The sequence below is a fragment of the Cynocephalus volans genome, chromosome 9 (genome assembly GCF_027409185.1).
Source record: "Cynocephalus volans isolate mCynVol1 chromosome 9, mCynVol1.pri, whole genome shotgun sequence".
Lineage (NCBI taxonomy): Eukaryota > Metazoa > Chordata > Mammalia > Dermoptera > Cynocephalidae > Cynocephalus > Cynocephalus volans.
In genome coordinates, this window is record NC_084468.1 from 2,243,025 (window position 1) to 2,258,107 (window position 15,083).

Below are 15,083 nucleotides of genomic sequence, written 5' to 3' on the forward strand. Positions count from 1 at the left end.
GCATTTTTTTTTTTTTTTTTTTTTGCTTTAGCAGGTCAGGTAGAACTTTTGAAACTATTTTTGTAGGAAAATAGAACCTTGGTTCTGGCTTAAGACGTATGCTAGTCCCCTTTCTGCCCCGGAATCTCTGGTGCCACTTGGATGCGACTATGGCCCTTTGTTGGCACTCCTCGTCTGAGTGCTGTGAGTAGCTGGATGAAGGGAGGGCTAGAGTGTGCTAGCCGCCCCACATGAACCATTTCACTGATGTTGCCACCTCCAGGCCACTGTGGACTCTTAACTCTGGTCAACAGCCACGCTGGGCCCGAGGAACTTGCCATCCTGCCCAGTGGCTTCCCCTGCAACTCCCACCTGCCTCCACCTTCCCTGCCAAGAGCCCACTGTGGCTGGCCCAGGCTGTCTCCCTACCTGCACACCTGCCCACCATGACTTTACCACCTCAGGCCAGGTGTTGTGTGGCCCTTCTCTCACTGCAGCCACGGGGACCATAGCTACAAACCACCTCTTGTTCAGAACTTGAGAGAATCTCTTTTTCTGTATTCTTCTGCACTGCACTGCCTTGAACCTTTGTCAGCTTCAGTAGAATAAGTTCCAACTTTGTCACGCTATGGGATTCAGTGCTCTTGAGCTCGTCTTAGGGTAGGTGGCCCTGAGACTCACACAGGATCTGCCTATGCCAGGTCTGGGCCTCTTCCCCGGTCACTGCATGTGCAGAAATGAGAAAATCACATTAGATGACATTTTAAAGATTAGGCTGAGGCAGAGGCCGCAAGGGTCACTCTCCCTGCTGTCCTGGGCCCGCTCATGGGGATTGGGAGCAGTTGTTCTGCGTTTTCTTCAAAATGGGTGTATCCCTGGGCCGAGCCCGTGGCGCACTCGGGAGGGTGTGGCGCTGGGGGCGCAGCGATGCTCCTGCCGCGGGTTCGGATCCTATATAGGAATGGCCGGTGCACTCACTGGCTGAGTGCTGGTCACGAAAAAGACCAAAAAATAAAATAAAATAAAATACTTATTTAAAAAAAAAAAAAAATGGGTGTATCCCTTATTCATGTTTTTGCAACCAGAAATTTATTTTCCAGCTGTGGTTTGTCACTGACCAATGACTCCTTGGCTTAGGTCACTGTAAGTGCAGGGCTGTCCCCGAGCTGCTCTTCAGATTTCAGTTGGGCAGATGCTGGAGCAGGGTCAGGTAGTGGTAAAGCTCTGCTAGTGGCTTACCTGGGGAGTGGCTGGATGGGCAGAGCCAACCCCAAGCAGAGCACTACCACAGGAGCACCTCTGCAGCCTTCATCCCCCAAGGCCCTGAGTGTGCAGGCAGCCAGCAGCAAGACCACAGAGAGGGTGTCGAAAGCCACTCTCTACTTTGCGCTCTGCCACCTGCACATGCACCAGCCCATTTCCAGGAATTTGCTGTTCTGCTAGTAGAGGGAGCAGGAGCCAGGAGGGGAGAAGTTCACCTGCAGTGCCTCCTCCAGCACAGGTGTTCGGGGCTGTGGCAGTGTGGACCCAATGGTGTGCTGAGTTTGCCGTTCCCCTCAGATGCTCTTGGCTTGGGGTCCATGGAGGACCCTGCCTGGCAGTTGATTCCAGGCTGCAGCTTCAGATGGTCCCCATGAGCCCTGCTCAAACTTTCTCCTCCCTAGATCTCAGTCTCCCCCTTGCAAAATGAGAGAATCACATTAGATGGCATTTTAGGTTTTTTTGAGCGTTTGTATTTTATAATTTTAATTAAGTATTTTGTGTGTAATTTTAAAAAAGCAGAACTACAGTAAATAGTTCCTTGTGTTGTAAATTGTACTGTAGTAAGCTGGTTAGTGGGTTACCTATAGAGAATATCCCATGGCAGCTAGGCGTGGTGGTTTGTTGAGAGTACAGAAATCAGGTAGAGGCAGTGACATCTCTGATTTGCTGGGGTTTCGAGTCATCGGTGCTCTGTTAATGAAAGACCTTGAGAGCAAAAAATGCAAGGCTCACCACCAGCTTCTCCACCTGGCTGACTTGTGGTTGGGGTTCAAGCGAATGGTGGAAGGCAGCTGCTGAGGTGCACTGGCCTTAACAGAGGGGCAGCGAGGCATGAGAAGCAAAAGCCATCCTGGTGGGAGTGGAGACGCACACTGGGAAGGGCCACCACCGAGGGCAGGGGTCTCAAGACTACGAAAGGTACTCCTTTGTGGGATGCATGTGGAAGGATCCTGAACCACCAGCGTCTCTGTACACGAGATAATGTCACCTGCTTAGTCTTTGTCTGCCAGCTTCAGCTATAGTAAGTCATGTGCATTAGGTCCTAGACACCCCCCCAGTGAACTGACGGAAAGTCTGTATAGGACCTGCCTGTCCTCACTAAAGACCTTCCCCTATACACCCATGGTCCACCTTTGACAACGTTATAGGACTGGCAGAGAAGGGAAGCATCATTGGTATGGCCACTCTAAACTCCAGCAATCTGTGTGCCAGCACCCTGAGAACCCACTGAGCCAGCAGTGCATCCAGACAGCCCAAAGTGGTGTTGCTGCTGGCCCAAAGAACAACATCTCAGGGGCCTCCATGGTCCTGTAGTGTTGTAGCAGTAACGGATGTGCAGATAGAGAAGCTGGATCCTGGTGAATCCACTGCAGGGTAGGATCAGAGCCAGGAAGACGTGACAGGCTGAAGTCAAGGGTCAGAGCATGTGGAAGGCCCTAGAGTCAGGACAGTGACGGCCAAGTTATCTGTCCTTGGGGCAGCTCTGGCCAGGCCATCTCCACCAGGCAGCGGAGCATAAAGGACTTGGGGTGGCTGCCCAGCATCTTGAGTCACGTTAGGTGACGTTTTAGTTTTATCTTAGCCTTTATATTTCATAATTCTAAATTCTCTATAATGCCAAGATGTGTCACTGTGTGGGAGACATTCAGCTTGTCCTAGGGAGTGGAGTCCAGACCCCCTGTAGGAGGATATTACAGCTCTGTGTACTCCCAAGAAAAATTCTGCAAGAGCCACTCAGAACGGGCTGTGTAGTGTGGAGAGGGTTTCCCCGTGATAGGGAATGTGCAGAAGTGAGCTGGCAGAAAAGTCTGAGACGTGGTTGGACTAGGTGACTCTGAGGTCTCCTGCATCTCAGATTTCGTTTGAGGGACACACCTGTCCCTGGCAGTGGTCTCTGTGCCTGGTGCTTACTGCTTGTCAGGGGTTTGCAGAGTACTCTTCTGGGAGGCCTGCAGGTATGGAAGAAGTACTGGTCCTGGTGCTGAGCATGTAGGCTGGTCTGTCCCCGAGAAGCTAGAGTCTGGAAGCTTCTCTGACCGGGACTTCCATCTCCTCTCTCTCTGCATTTGGCATTTCTTCTAGACAGATCAATGCTGTTCACTAGAGTTAGGCAGCCTGATTTATCCCTGACTTTTCATCATGTAGTGTCAATGTAAGCTTCTGAGGTTGTGAATAACTTGTGACCTTTAGGTGATTTCAGAAAAATGATATAATTCACTTAGGTGAACAGAAGAGAAGGTAGATGGCCCTTTACTGAGCACTGTGCTGGGACACTGTGGATAGAGCCTCATTGCTGCTCCTGGAGTTCTAGAGAGTGACGGTGTTATCACATCAACGGATGACAAGAGGCTGCCCCAGACCCTCAGGCAGGCAGGCCTGTTGGGGTTCAGATGTGGTTCATGTCTGCCACATACTGTTCCCTTGATAGCCTGTGGTGTTACCCTTATTGATTACATGTGACGGATGTGGTAGACAGAATTCTAGTTTCAGAAATTTCCTTCATTTCTCCAGTTGAACCATGACTAAACACAAAGTGCTTTAGGACAGCTCTTCGAAAAAGGAGAAATTCCTTTGCCAAGACTGAAGAATGCTTTAGGAATAGTAATTTCTTGATGTATCTGTTGCCTGTAGTTAAACATTCATTTAGGAATATAATAAGCAGCATTATCACTGCTGTCTGGTGAAAATGGGATATGTGTAAAAATAACAGTATATATTTTCTCTAGGGAGAAAATGCAGTGTTGCAGAGTAAAGCTGAAATTGAATTTATTTCTTTAAAATTGTGTGTTACATCTTTTTCAAAAGGAAAAACCAGTCTCTTTACTAAAGCAGCCAGAAGATGCATTCACATTTTCACTCGCCTGTCAAGAAACCATGAAAAACCAAGATGCCATTAATACACATTAGAGAAATTGAGCCACTTTGAGTAGCATTGAGGGAGTAATAATAGTCATTCTGGAACGTGTGTGTGTGCGCGCGTGCGCGTGTGCGTGTGTGTGTACTGTGTGTGTGTGTACCGTGTGTGTGTGCGTGCATGCGCCAGAAATTTACTCATCCACTCCAAAATCCAGGTGTCCTTGGCTCGTACGTGTGTGTGTGTGTGTGTGTGTGTGTGTACCGTGTGTATGTACTGTGTGTGTGTGCATGCATGCGCCAGAAATTTACTCATCCACTCCAAAATCCAGGTGTCCTTGGCTCTTACAACTTCTGGTGGCTCCCGGTGTTCCTTGCCTTGTGGCTGCATCACTCCAGTCTCTTCAATCAAGTAGTATTTTAGAAATTTTATACTAATTCAAAGATTTCAAAATGTTGAACACTTGTAAAATAATTGAGTGTCAGATGTGGGGGGACAGTTGACAGCTTCAAAATCAATTATTTTTGTTTGCTTTTTAAATTTTGTTCTTTGTGGTTTGACACATACATAAGTCTGCAGGTACCCAAATTTGTTCAAAAAATAATTAATTTTACCCAGAGGGTGGGAGGAAAGGGTCAAAGAGGAGGTTTTTTTCGATGCTAGTTCTCAAACAACTTTTGAGCTCTGTACTAAGATTTTTAAAATGTGGCTACATTTCCTAATTTTTAGCTCATTTAAAATTTTTTAAACTCGCAATAGTTACTTGTAAGGAAAATGTTTGATGGAGTTTGGATGTATTCCAGAATTTATGGAAATCTGATCCCCAGTGTGGCAGTTTGAGTCATGGGGGTGGATCCCTCATGAATGGATTAATGTTCTCCCTGGGTGGAGGGAGTAATGAGTGAGTTCTCGCTCCATTAGTTCCCACGAGAGCTGGTTGTTTAAAAGACCTTGGCACCCTCCCCCCTTCTCTCTCTCTCTTTCTCTCTCTCTCTCTTTTCCTCTTGCCATGTGATCTGCTTGTACCCACTGGCTGCCATTTTCTGCCATGAGTAGAAGCAGCCTGAGTCCTGCACCAGATGCAGCTGTCCCAGAATTGTAAGCCAAATAAACTTCTGTTGTTTGTAAATTACCGGGTCTCAGATATTCTGTTTATAGCAACACAAAACAGACTGATATAATGTTTTTCCTGAAAGCTGCAAACATACACAATGAAAAGGGAGAACTGGCACCAGTAATGAATCTTCCTGTCCATGAACGTGGTTTGTCTCCCTTTTTAGGTCATTTTTTATATCCTGTATTATGGCTTTATTATTTGTACATTTCTTACCCAGTTTATGCCTCAGTATTATATGTGTTAGGGCTGTCGTGAGTAGTGTATTTATTGGGGTCTACATTTTTGCAGAGTTAACTCAGGTGACCAGGAGAGCAGGGCTACACTATGCCTGTCGTCTCACCAAACTCCCTTATTCACTCTAGTTGTTTTTGAGTTGATTGTCTTGAATTGTCTGGGAGATTATGATGCCGCCTACAAAAAATGATAGTTTTGTCTCATCTGTTCCACGATTTGAACTTTTTTTTGCTTCAGCTTTTACCTTCAGACCAGACTGAACAGGAACGTTGATAGTGGTGCCCTTGTTCAGTTACTGGTTTCAGGGGGTGTTTTGGATGCTTTACCATGAAGTTTGATGTTTGCTATACAGACTTCTGATACTTTTTAGCAAACTAAAGAAGTTCACTTTTTTTTCTAGCTTATTATTTTTTAAAAGAAACAGGAATAGTTGTCAAATTCGATCTCACGTTTTTTCTTTTATTTCTGTATGAATTAAGAGATTAGGTTTCCTGATTTTGAAATATTCTTGCATTCCCTCCTCTTTGTTTTTTCCCTTATAATTTATTGGTTGAAGAAACTGGCCTGTAGAGTTAGTGTCCCAAAATCTGGATTTTGCTGTTTGCATCTCCCGTGGTGGTGTTTAATATGTTTCTCTGTTCTTTATATTTTAAAGAAAAAATTGCAAAGGAAGAATAATGACCTAATGTTACTACTTTAATAAAACCGTTTTTATTCCTGCCTGTTCCCTTCTCATCCCTGTTTACATGCACATAACCCTTGGCATTTGTTTGAGGTCTTGTTTGTTTTGTGTGATGGTTATGCTAGCTTCATAGAATAAACTGAGAAACTTTCTGTGATTTTTCAGTTTTCAGGAATGAATTTTATGTTCCATGAAGATTTTGATATAACCAACCATAAAACTTTGGGGCCTGATTCATTTTTGTAAAAAGGAAGAAGAAGGAGTACAGATCTGTCTTTTCAGTTTGTATTGCATTTGTGACTCTGTTTGAAGTTTTCTTCTACTTCTTGAGTCAGTTTTACAAATTGATTTTTGCTTGGGAAGTTATCAGCATCATTTAGATGAAAGGTCACCAGCTCACGCATACAGGGCCAAAGAAGAGCATGTGAGCAGGCGGAGTGGAGTGGCAGCCATAAATCCTGTGGGGCCCGTGGCCTGGCACTCGCTTTCACAGTTGGATGGAGAGCACTTTCTCCACTTTCCAAAGGAAGTCGTCCATCCTGGTCATGGACAGGCCCTGAGGGACTAGGGCCTGCATTTAGTTCCAGGTGTCTCCTCACAGGGTCACCAGAGCTGCTAAGTTGTCGAGAGAAGCCTGAAATCTGGACTGTTATGTGAAATCTCCAGAAGGTTTTAATGTTGATTCAACTTGTAAAAAACACTGTGTAGGTGCAGCAGAGTAGCCGTGAACCACTTGTTTGCAATTCTTCCTTAGATATGGAAACATAAATTTGTACAGATATTTTTTCTGTTGGTTAAAAAAAATCTTCATCTATATCTAGGCCCTTTCTCATTCCTAATGTTTTTTTTATCTTTTTTTCCCCTTGTTTAGCCTTGGAAGAAGTTTGGAGAACCAGCTTTTGGTTTTATTGATCATGTTTGCTTCTTTGTTTTCTCAGTAATTTCTTCTTTTACCTTTGATTCCTTCATACCTTATTACTTTTTTTTTCTTTAGCTTCTTAAGTTGAACACTTACTTTTCAGTCTTTTTTTTTTTTTTTTTTTTTTGCTGTTTTGTTTTCTCATAAATACCTTTAGTATTTTCTTCTACATGTTGGGTACATCTCACAAAATTTGATTTGTGGGCTTTTATTGTCAGTCATTTCTAGACTAATTTTTTTTTTAATTTGTCAATATGCAATGTACTTGATTTTCATGTCCCTCTACCAGTTCCTCCTTTCCCCTTCCTCTCCCCCAGACTGTTATTTTAACTTTTCTTCTCTAATAGTTTAAATTACTTTTTATAAAATTTCAAAATGCATGAATATTATTTTATGAAATCACTCTTGTTTTGGAGGGCTTAGTGGTAGCATTCTCTTGCCTGTAGGATTGAATATATCCCCCCACCCTTTTTTTTCTTCTCATATTTTGGAAGGTGCATATCCCATTTTTATTCTTTAGTTAATCTTACATTTTTAATAATTATAAGAATACATGTATGTAAGCATCAAGTTTCATCCTCCCTTCCCGAGTAAGACACTGCTCTGAGCCTACTCTTATTCCGTTCCCTCAATTTTTTTTTTTAATTGTGGTAAAATATACATAACATGCAGTTTATCATTTTAACCGTTTTTAAGTATGCATGTCAGTGGTATTAGGTGCATTCACATTGTTGTGCAGCCATCACCACCGTCCAGCTCCAGAGCTTTCTCATCATTTTGTGCTGAACCTCTGTCCCCATTAAACAGCAGCTTCCCACTCCTCTCCCCCAGCCCCTGGCAACCACCCTTCCATTTTCTCTCTATGAATTTGACTATCCAAAGACATCATGTACGTTGTTCCTTTCTGCCTGACTTATCGCACTTCACTTAGTGCATCCAAGGTTCATCCGCCTTGTCTCTTGTGCCTGCTTATAGGTATCTGGAGGGATTGGGAACCTTCATCTCTAACATATACAGGGCACATAATGGGCATTCATTCACTGTACTGACAGACTTAGCTAGACTATATTGTTTTCTCTTTTTAATGTAAACTTATCTCTGTGTTTTTCATGTAAGAAGAGTACTTGTGATGATTTTGAGGAAGATGCTGAAATAGAATCCCTGGCAATGTATTTGTAGTATTGGATTTTGTTTTGTTTGCAGGTGACGTTGCTTATATATATATATATTTTTTTATTTTTATTTATTTATTTATTTATTATTATTATTATTTTTTTAATCTCCCCTTGAAAATATCCTGTGTAGTTGTTGCTGATACTGAGGTTTTTTTGTGTGTGTGTTTTTTTTACATCTCCTTACTAGATGACAATGAAAACCAAACAGCGCATGTTAACAGAGGACTGGGAGCTTTTTAAACAAAGGCGATTCATTGAAGAACAGGTAAGGTTGTTGATAGGAGGGGCAATTAAAGGAAATAAGAATCTTTCATTTCAGAGCAAATGACTTCTTTGCACATTAACATGCTCTGTTATAACAGAACCACATTGTCAACTCCTGTCAATGTTAAAACACTGTAAAAAAAACAGTGTTTTTAACCTCAAGGTAAACTAATTTTATTTACCTATTTCCTTATTTTTCATATACTCCTCAGGGAAAACCCACGTTTATTGAGTGACCTCCTCTAGCCCACGTGGCTCCAGGTATTTTATAGGCATCATTGCCCCGAGTCCCCATGGTCCCCTAAGAGGCAGGTGGTGCTGTTTCCAGTTTATACATGTAGAAGGGGAAACATGGTGAAGTTAGAATGTTACCTGAAGTCACAGAGGTGGGATTGGGTTCGTCTTTCCCAGAGAGTGCACAGACCTCCAGCCAGCGCCAAGCTGCACCTTCAGCGGGGTTGCTGGCAGATCCAGTCTCCTTACCTCCTTTTCCCCATGGAACCTCTTCTAGGCAGACTTGCCCCCCACCCTCTGCTAAGGCTGTTCTGGTAGATCTTACCGTTGACCTTTTCATAGGTGGTCTCAGGGCGTGTGGCTTCATTAGGAAACTCTCTGGCCTCGATCTTTCACCCATGTGCCGCACCACCTCTTCCTGCTTCTCCAACTGCTTTCTCGGTCTGTTTTGTGAGCTCTGCTCCCTTGGCTTTTCCTTAAATATTGGTAATTCGCTGGCCTTGGCCCCACGCCTGTCTCCATGTTCACACTCCTGTAGTCTTCCCTGGGCACCCAGCTATATAGACGGCACCCACATTTCAACTCACTCACCTGCCCCCTCCCATTCTGTGTGTGTCCTGTCCTGTTGAAAGGCCCTTTTAGCCACCACATGTCCCATTGCCAAAGATGGTCCAGAGTTCCTTCTTTGAAATCCAGATGCCCACCTAGTTGATTGGACATTTAGGTGCCACTTCCTAGATAGCTCCCAGGTCTGCGTCTTCTCATGTGCCTGTCTCCATTCCTGTAGTTCTGTTTTTGGTATTAGCAAGTACTGAATACACAGCAGACATGGGTAAAGGTTGGGTGTCTGCTGCAGTCCTACCTTCCAGATGTCTTCTGTGAGGGCACATGATAGCTAGTTTGCTGGAGATGAAAGCGTTTGCGGGTCCATGGCACCTGGTTCCTTGTGTGGCTCAGCCCCCGGCTGCTATGGACTCCAAGTCTGCTGCCCTCTTTTCCTGGTCTTGTCCCACTGGAGGAAGCTGTGCCCATTGGTTTTTAAATGACCATGATGTGTATTACCATAGTTACTTAAAAATATGAACCACATAATGGGGGAAGTGTCTTGCAAAATTAAACCATTGTTTTATAATTTCCTCCAGTTAACTAATAAGAAAGCAGTTACTGGTGAGAACAATTTCACAGACACCATGAGGCACGTGTTGTCGTCGCGACTGAGCATGCCTGACTGCCCAAACTGCAACTACAGACGGAGGTGAGCCTGGGGTGTCGTCTGGGTGCAGTGGGCTTGCGGGACCTTCAGTGAACCAAGTAGAGGCCTGGAAGTGGCCTTCAGACAACACGCTCTCAACTTCTTTGTTGGCTCTATTGGTAACTGTCCTTAATTCCCGATCAGATGTGCTTGCGATGACTGCAGCCTCTCACACATCCTCACTTGTGGTGTCATGGACCCCCCCGTCACTGACGACATCCACATTCACCAGCTACCACTCCAGGTGGATTCCGCTCCTGACTATCTCTCTGAGATGCGCCCACCTAGCGTGTCATCAGCAAGCTCAGGGTCAGGTTCCAGCTCTCCCATTACAATTCAGCAACATCCCAGACTCATCCTCACAGACAATGGCTCTGCACCAACTTTGTAAGTTGTGACTTTGTAATAAAGTTTCAGAAATTTAATCCAATAATGAGAAATTTAGACAGTAATGTCTTCAGAAGTATATTATTATAGTGCTTTTCATGAAAAAGGCTCTTCATTTTTTTAACTTTTAAAACATGAAATCAGTAAACTCAAACTTTGATACTATTTTATTACCTGAAAAAAATATGATAAATTAATAAATGCCAATAAAGAAAAAGCATGTTGGTGTGCAGGGAAGTGTCTCTCCAATTCTGGCCTTGCATCTCCTCATTCCCTTGGAGGGTGATCAGGTGCTGCCCATCCCGCTGCATCATCAGCCCAGTGTTCATGCTTGTTCCATGTCGTGCTAAGAACTCAGGTGATCAATTTAGCAAACGATTGGAAGTTTCTGTTTTCTGTGTTTCCACATTATTATACGTGCATTTTGTATTAGCAAGGTGGTTGTGCAACTGTCACCAGTTCACACTGTGGGTGGCTGGTCCCAAATTTCTTCAGATTGTGAGCTTATAATTTGTGGAGGCTTCACATGCTAATTTCTGGAAGTGTTGCCCATGGACGTATGTAGTCACTTAAGTAAACTTAGTTTTACATTACAGGTTTGTAGAGCATGCAGGTATGGTGTGCCCTGTGGAGGTGCCCAGGGGGAGGGATTGCTGTCCTTGACCTTGCTGCTCAGCATCTCTCAGATCTCTCTGTCAACATGTGCTCATCCTGTCCATCTGAATTTCTCATGGTGACTCTGATGTTTTCCTTCAGAGTTTTTTAATTCTTAATTTGGACTCATTCTCAAATAAAATAATTCTGAAGGGACTGGTCTGAACTCCATGACTCTTTGAAAGACTGTAAACTGTTTTACACAGCCTGAGGACCTCCATGCTCTCTCCAACAGCATAAGAAAAAGTGCAGAGGGTGTTGCAGCTGCTATCCAACTTCTTACAGAGATATGTAGAAATTAACCGTGTATAGTCTAATACAAATTTAAGTTGGAAAATTCCATCCCTGTTTGTCAGTTGTGGACTCTTGTGCCATGTTCAACAGTAGAAGAAATTGGCTGTGGAAGCATTTCTCCTGGGGCCAGGACTGCCCAGCACTGGTTGGAGGGAGCTCAGGCTCTCTGGGCATCTGGACTTCAGCAACACGGGATTGGTGCCTTCCGAATATAGACTGCTATGATTTGAAACCTCCACCTCCATTGTTGTCTTTGGTTTGTCTTCTCTTTCTTGGTGCCATTTCTCAGTTTGTTAAATAGACCAGTGTGATTTTAGCCACTTTACCTCAGTGCTCTCTGGATCTCATGAGAGCTGAGGTTGGTGAAGCCTCCTGTCGGCACATGGAGCAAATGGCTGAGTTACTTCATTTCAGAACCTTGGTTTCCTTATCTGTAGATGCAGTGATAATACCTTAGGAGTGGATGTGAGTCTTGACCAAGGCAACACGCTTCCTCACCCCAGGTGCCATAGGCCCTCAGGAAACCTGAGCACCCATCACCTGTTGGGTGCCGCTCGTGCTTACCTTGGGGAGCTCCTGATTGTAATACATTGTAGAAACAACACCTCATTTTGGTAATCCTGGACACTTTCCTAAAGAAGATGTAAGATCACCAGTTTGAAGGATTTTTACCTTCTGGAGGTCATTGTATGCCAAAGCTGAAGACGGACTTGGTGGTATTTTTTTGTGGACCCATGGTATCTGTATGCTGTCATGTCTTAAACCATTTGTACTGAACTGTGAACTCTCCACCAGCTCTTTGTGTGCACCAGAAAATAATACATGTTAAGTGGCCTGGTAGGCTGAAGTCTTGAAATCTGTTTAAATTTTTTAGTATATATTCCATTTGCCCATTGCTTAGGTATCTTGCTAAAGCTGATGTTTGGTTAAGATCATGACTGACTTTACCAGAGCTGGCCTTGTAGTAAAAAAAAAAAAAAATTTAGGGCTTGCCAGTTAGCTCAGTTGGTTAGAGCACAGTGTTATAGCACCAAGGTCAAGGGTTCAGATCCCCAGACTGGCCAGCCCCCAAAAACAAAAACACAAAATTTAGTATTTTGTTGCATAAGTGTTACATAAGTTTCAACTGGGTATTTCTGGAGTTTTGGTCATTATAAAAGCAAACACTAAGGACCTAAGGTTGCTCTCTGTACCCCTTTAATTTTCATCAAAAATTGTCTCTCTTGGGGAGTAGCAGAAAGTTCTACAGCAGGGCATTTCAAGTCAAATGGAAATGTAATATCGATTAATGTGATTAAATTTTGTGATTTTCTTAATATTTCTAGTTTTGGAGTTTTTCTTTTTTCCATTCTTCCAGATAGCACGAATGTTGATCTTCCAGACATTTTTTCTAACACTCAGGTTACTAAGAAATGTTAGGTAGTATGAGTGCTATTTAACATAATCCTCTTTGTAAACGAAAACAGTGGTCTGTGGAGGAAATGTCCAAGCTTAGCGGGTGGTTCCCTCACTGTCCTCCCTGCTGAGCGGCCTCATGGTGACTGTCTCTGCTTGTCTCAGTTGCAGCGATGACGAAGACGTGGCACCGCTGTCAGCTAAGTTTGCTGATATTTATCCACTGAGTAGCTACGATGATACCGAGGCGGTAGCCAACATGAATGGAGTCCACAGCGAACTGCATGGTGCGGGGGAGAACATGGCCCTGAAGGACGAGGTATGGCTGCAGTTTCTTCATAGGCACAGTAAACAGCATAAAATGGTTGTCTAACAATTTTTTATATTCTTCTTTTTTTGAAAATTGTAAATTACAAAAGGCTGTCTTTAAAGTCCCCTCAGGAAAGCAGTACCAATAGTAGTTCTTCAGAAGCTGATGATGAAGAAGCTGATGGAGAGAGCATTGGGGAGCCGCCGGGAGCCCCGCAGGAAGATGGAGCTCTAGGAAACAGGAGCCCCAGGAAAGAAGAAAGTAAAGTGGACAGTCCACCTCCATCGTATCCAGCTCAGCAGGTGGAATTTTCTGTTTTGCAAAAGGGCTCTTTTTTTTTTTTTTTTTTTTAAGATGACTGGCAAGGGGATCCCAACCCTTGACTTGGTGTTGTCAGCACCACGCTCACCCAGTGAGCTAACCGGCCATCCCTATATAGGGATCCGAACCCGTGGCCTTGGTGTTATCAGCACCGCACTCTCCCAAATGAGCCACGGGCCGGCCCAAAGGGCTCTTTTTCTCTGTATGTTTTTCTAAACATGAGCACTATTAAATGCAAGATTATTTAAAGTAATTTCTGAAGATTAGAACTAGAGAAAAAAAATAAACAGCCCCATTTTCATCTTGTTTCTCTTGCTGGAATCTGTAATCATCAGTCTTGATTTTGCAATATCCTGCAGTAGCTCCTTATATTTAGGAGTTATGAAGTTTTTGTCTGTACAGAAGTAAGAAGAGGAAGGGTCTGGCCCATTTGTTCAGTTGGTTAGAATGTGACCTTCTAACACCAAGGTCAAGGGTTCAGTTCCCCATACCGGCCAGCCACCAAAACAAAACAAAAGTAAGGAGATTTTTTGAAATAAAATAGTGAATGTTAAAATTTCAGAAAAGGTTTGTTTCTTCTTTATTTCTGTTCGATATCTGTTTTTCTGTTAACCTTATCAGACTTAGTTTTTCTTAGAGACTTGGAGTTTTATGATAGATGCCCAATAAGCAGTTTTTAAATTGGAGGGTGAGCAAGTAGGGCCAGCCCATGGCTCACCTGGGAGAGTGTGGTGCTGATAACACCAAGGCCACGGGTTCGGATCCCTATATAGGGATGGCCAGTTAGCTCACTTGGAAGAGCGTGGTGCTGACAACACCAAGTCAAGGGTTAAGATCCCCATACCAGTCATTTTTTCTTTTTTTAAAAAAAAGGATGAACAAGTGAAAGTCGAGATGCTTGGGTAATTAATTCATTTTAATAAGTAGTGTAAATACATGGTTCAAACAGTAAAGGTGATATTAAAAGGTGTACACATCGAGAGTCTTGCTGCGGCCTCCTTCCTTGTCTACCCTGTCCAGCACCTGTGCACCCCCAGTCCAGAGTCCCCAGTAGGTGACAAGTTTTATTTACTTATTGTATGCAAATACAAATATTATTCTTTTCCTTTCTTGTGAGAAAGGCTGTCTACTGATGCACACACTGTTCTGCACCTTGCTTTTTCACTTAACTGTGTATCCTGACAGACTGTCCATCTGTCCAGAACACACTTCTTTGTTCTCCTCTGCCAGCCTCACTATCTTCCACCGTGGGGACATACTGTAGTGTTTTGTTTTGTTTATTCCCCTGTTGATGGACATTTGTGTTGTTTCCCCTTCTTCATGGACTGTTATAAACTATTTATCGAGTGAACTTATACCTCTGACATTTTGTACATAAGCAGATAGATTCCCAGAATTGATCACCAACCGTTAGACTACTGGTCAGAGCTTACGTGAGTGGGGCTGGGTGATGCCTTGGTGGTCTTCCCTAGACTGCAGAAGAGAGTGGCATCACAGTATTGGATAGATAGAAATTGGTAACCCCTGTGGTTTCAATTTCCACTCCTGTTGAGTTAGGAAAGTCCTTTATATATTGGATACAAGTCCTTTATCAAATACATGATTTGCAGTATTTTCTCATGGTCTGTGACCTGTTTATTATTTTTCTAAAGGTGTCTTTTGTAAAGCAGAAGATTTTAGTTTTGTGCATTCTAATTTATCAAGTTTTTCTTTTATGTATTATGGCTTTTGATGTCTTATCCAAGAATT

At 43.4% G+C, this 15,083-nt stretch overlaps 1 protein-coding gene across 1 annotated transcript in view; it reads left to right on the forward strand.

The window, feature by feature from the left end:
* Positions 1-15,083, forward strand: part of FAM193A (family with sequence similarity 193 member A) — a 165,093-nt gene that overhangs the window by 102,166 nt on the left and 47,844 nt on the right. Inside the window, exons 8-12 of the mRNA XM_063108299.1 lie at positions 8,411-8,488; positions 9,864-9,976; positions 10,118-10,360; positions 12,869-13,022; positions 13,136-13,315. Coding sequence (XP_062964369.1) covers positions 8,411-8,488; positions 9,864-9,976; positions 10,118-10,360; positions 12,869-13,022; positions 13,136-13,315 — 768 coding nt within the window. The remainder of the gene's footprint in view (positions 1-8,410; positions 8,489-9,863; positions 9,977-10,117; positions 10,361-12,868; positions 13,023-13,135; positions 13,316-15,083) is intronic.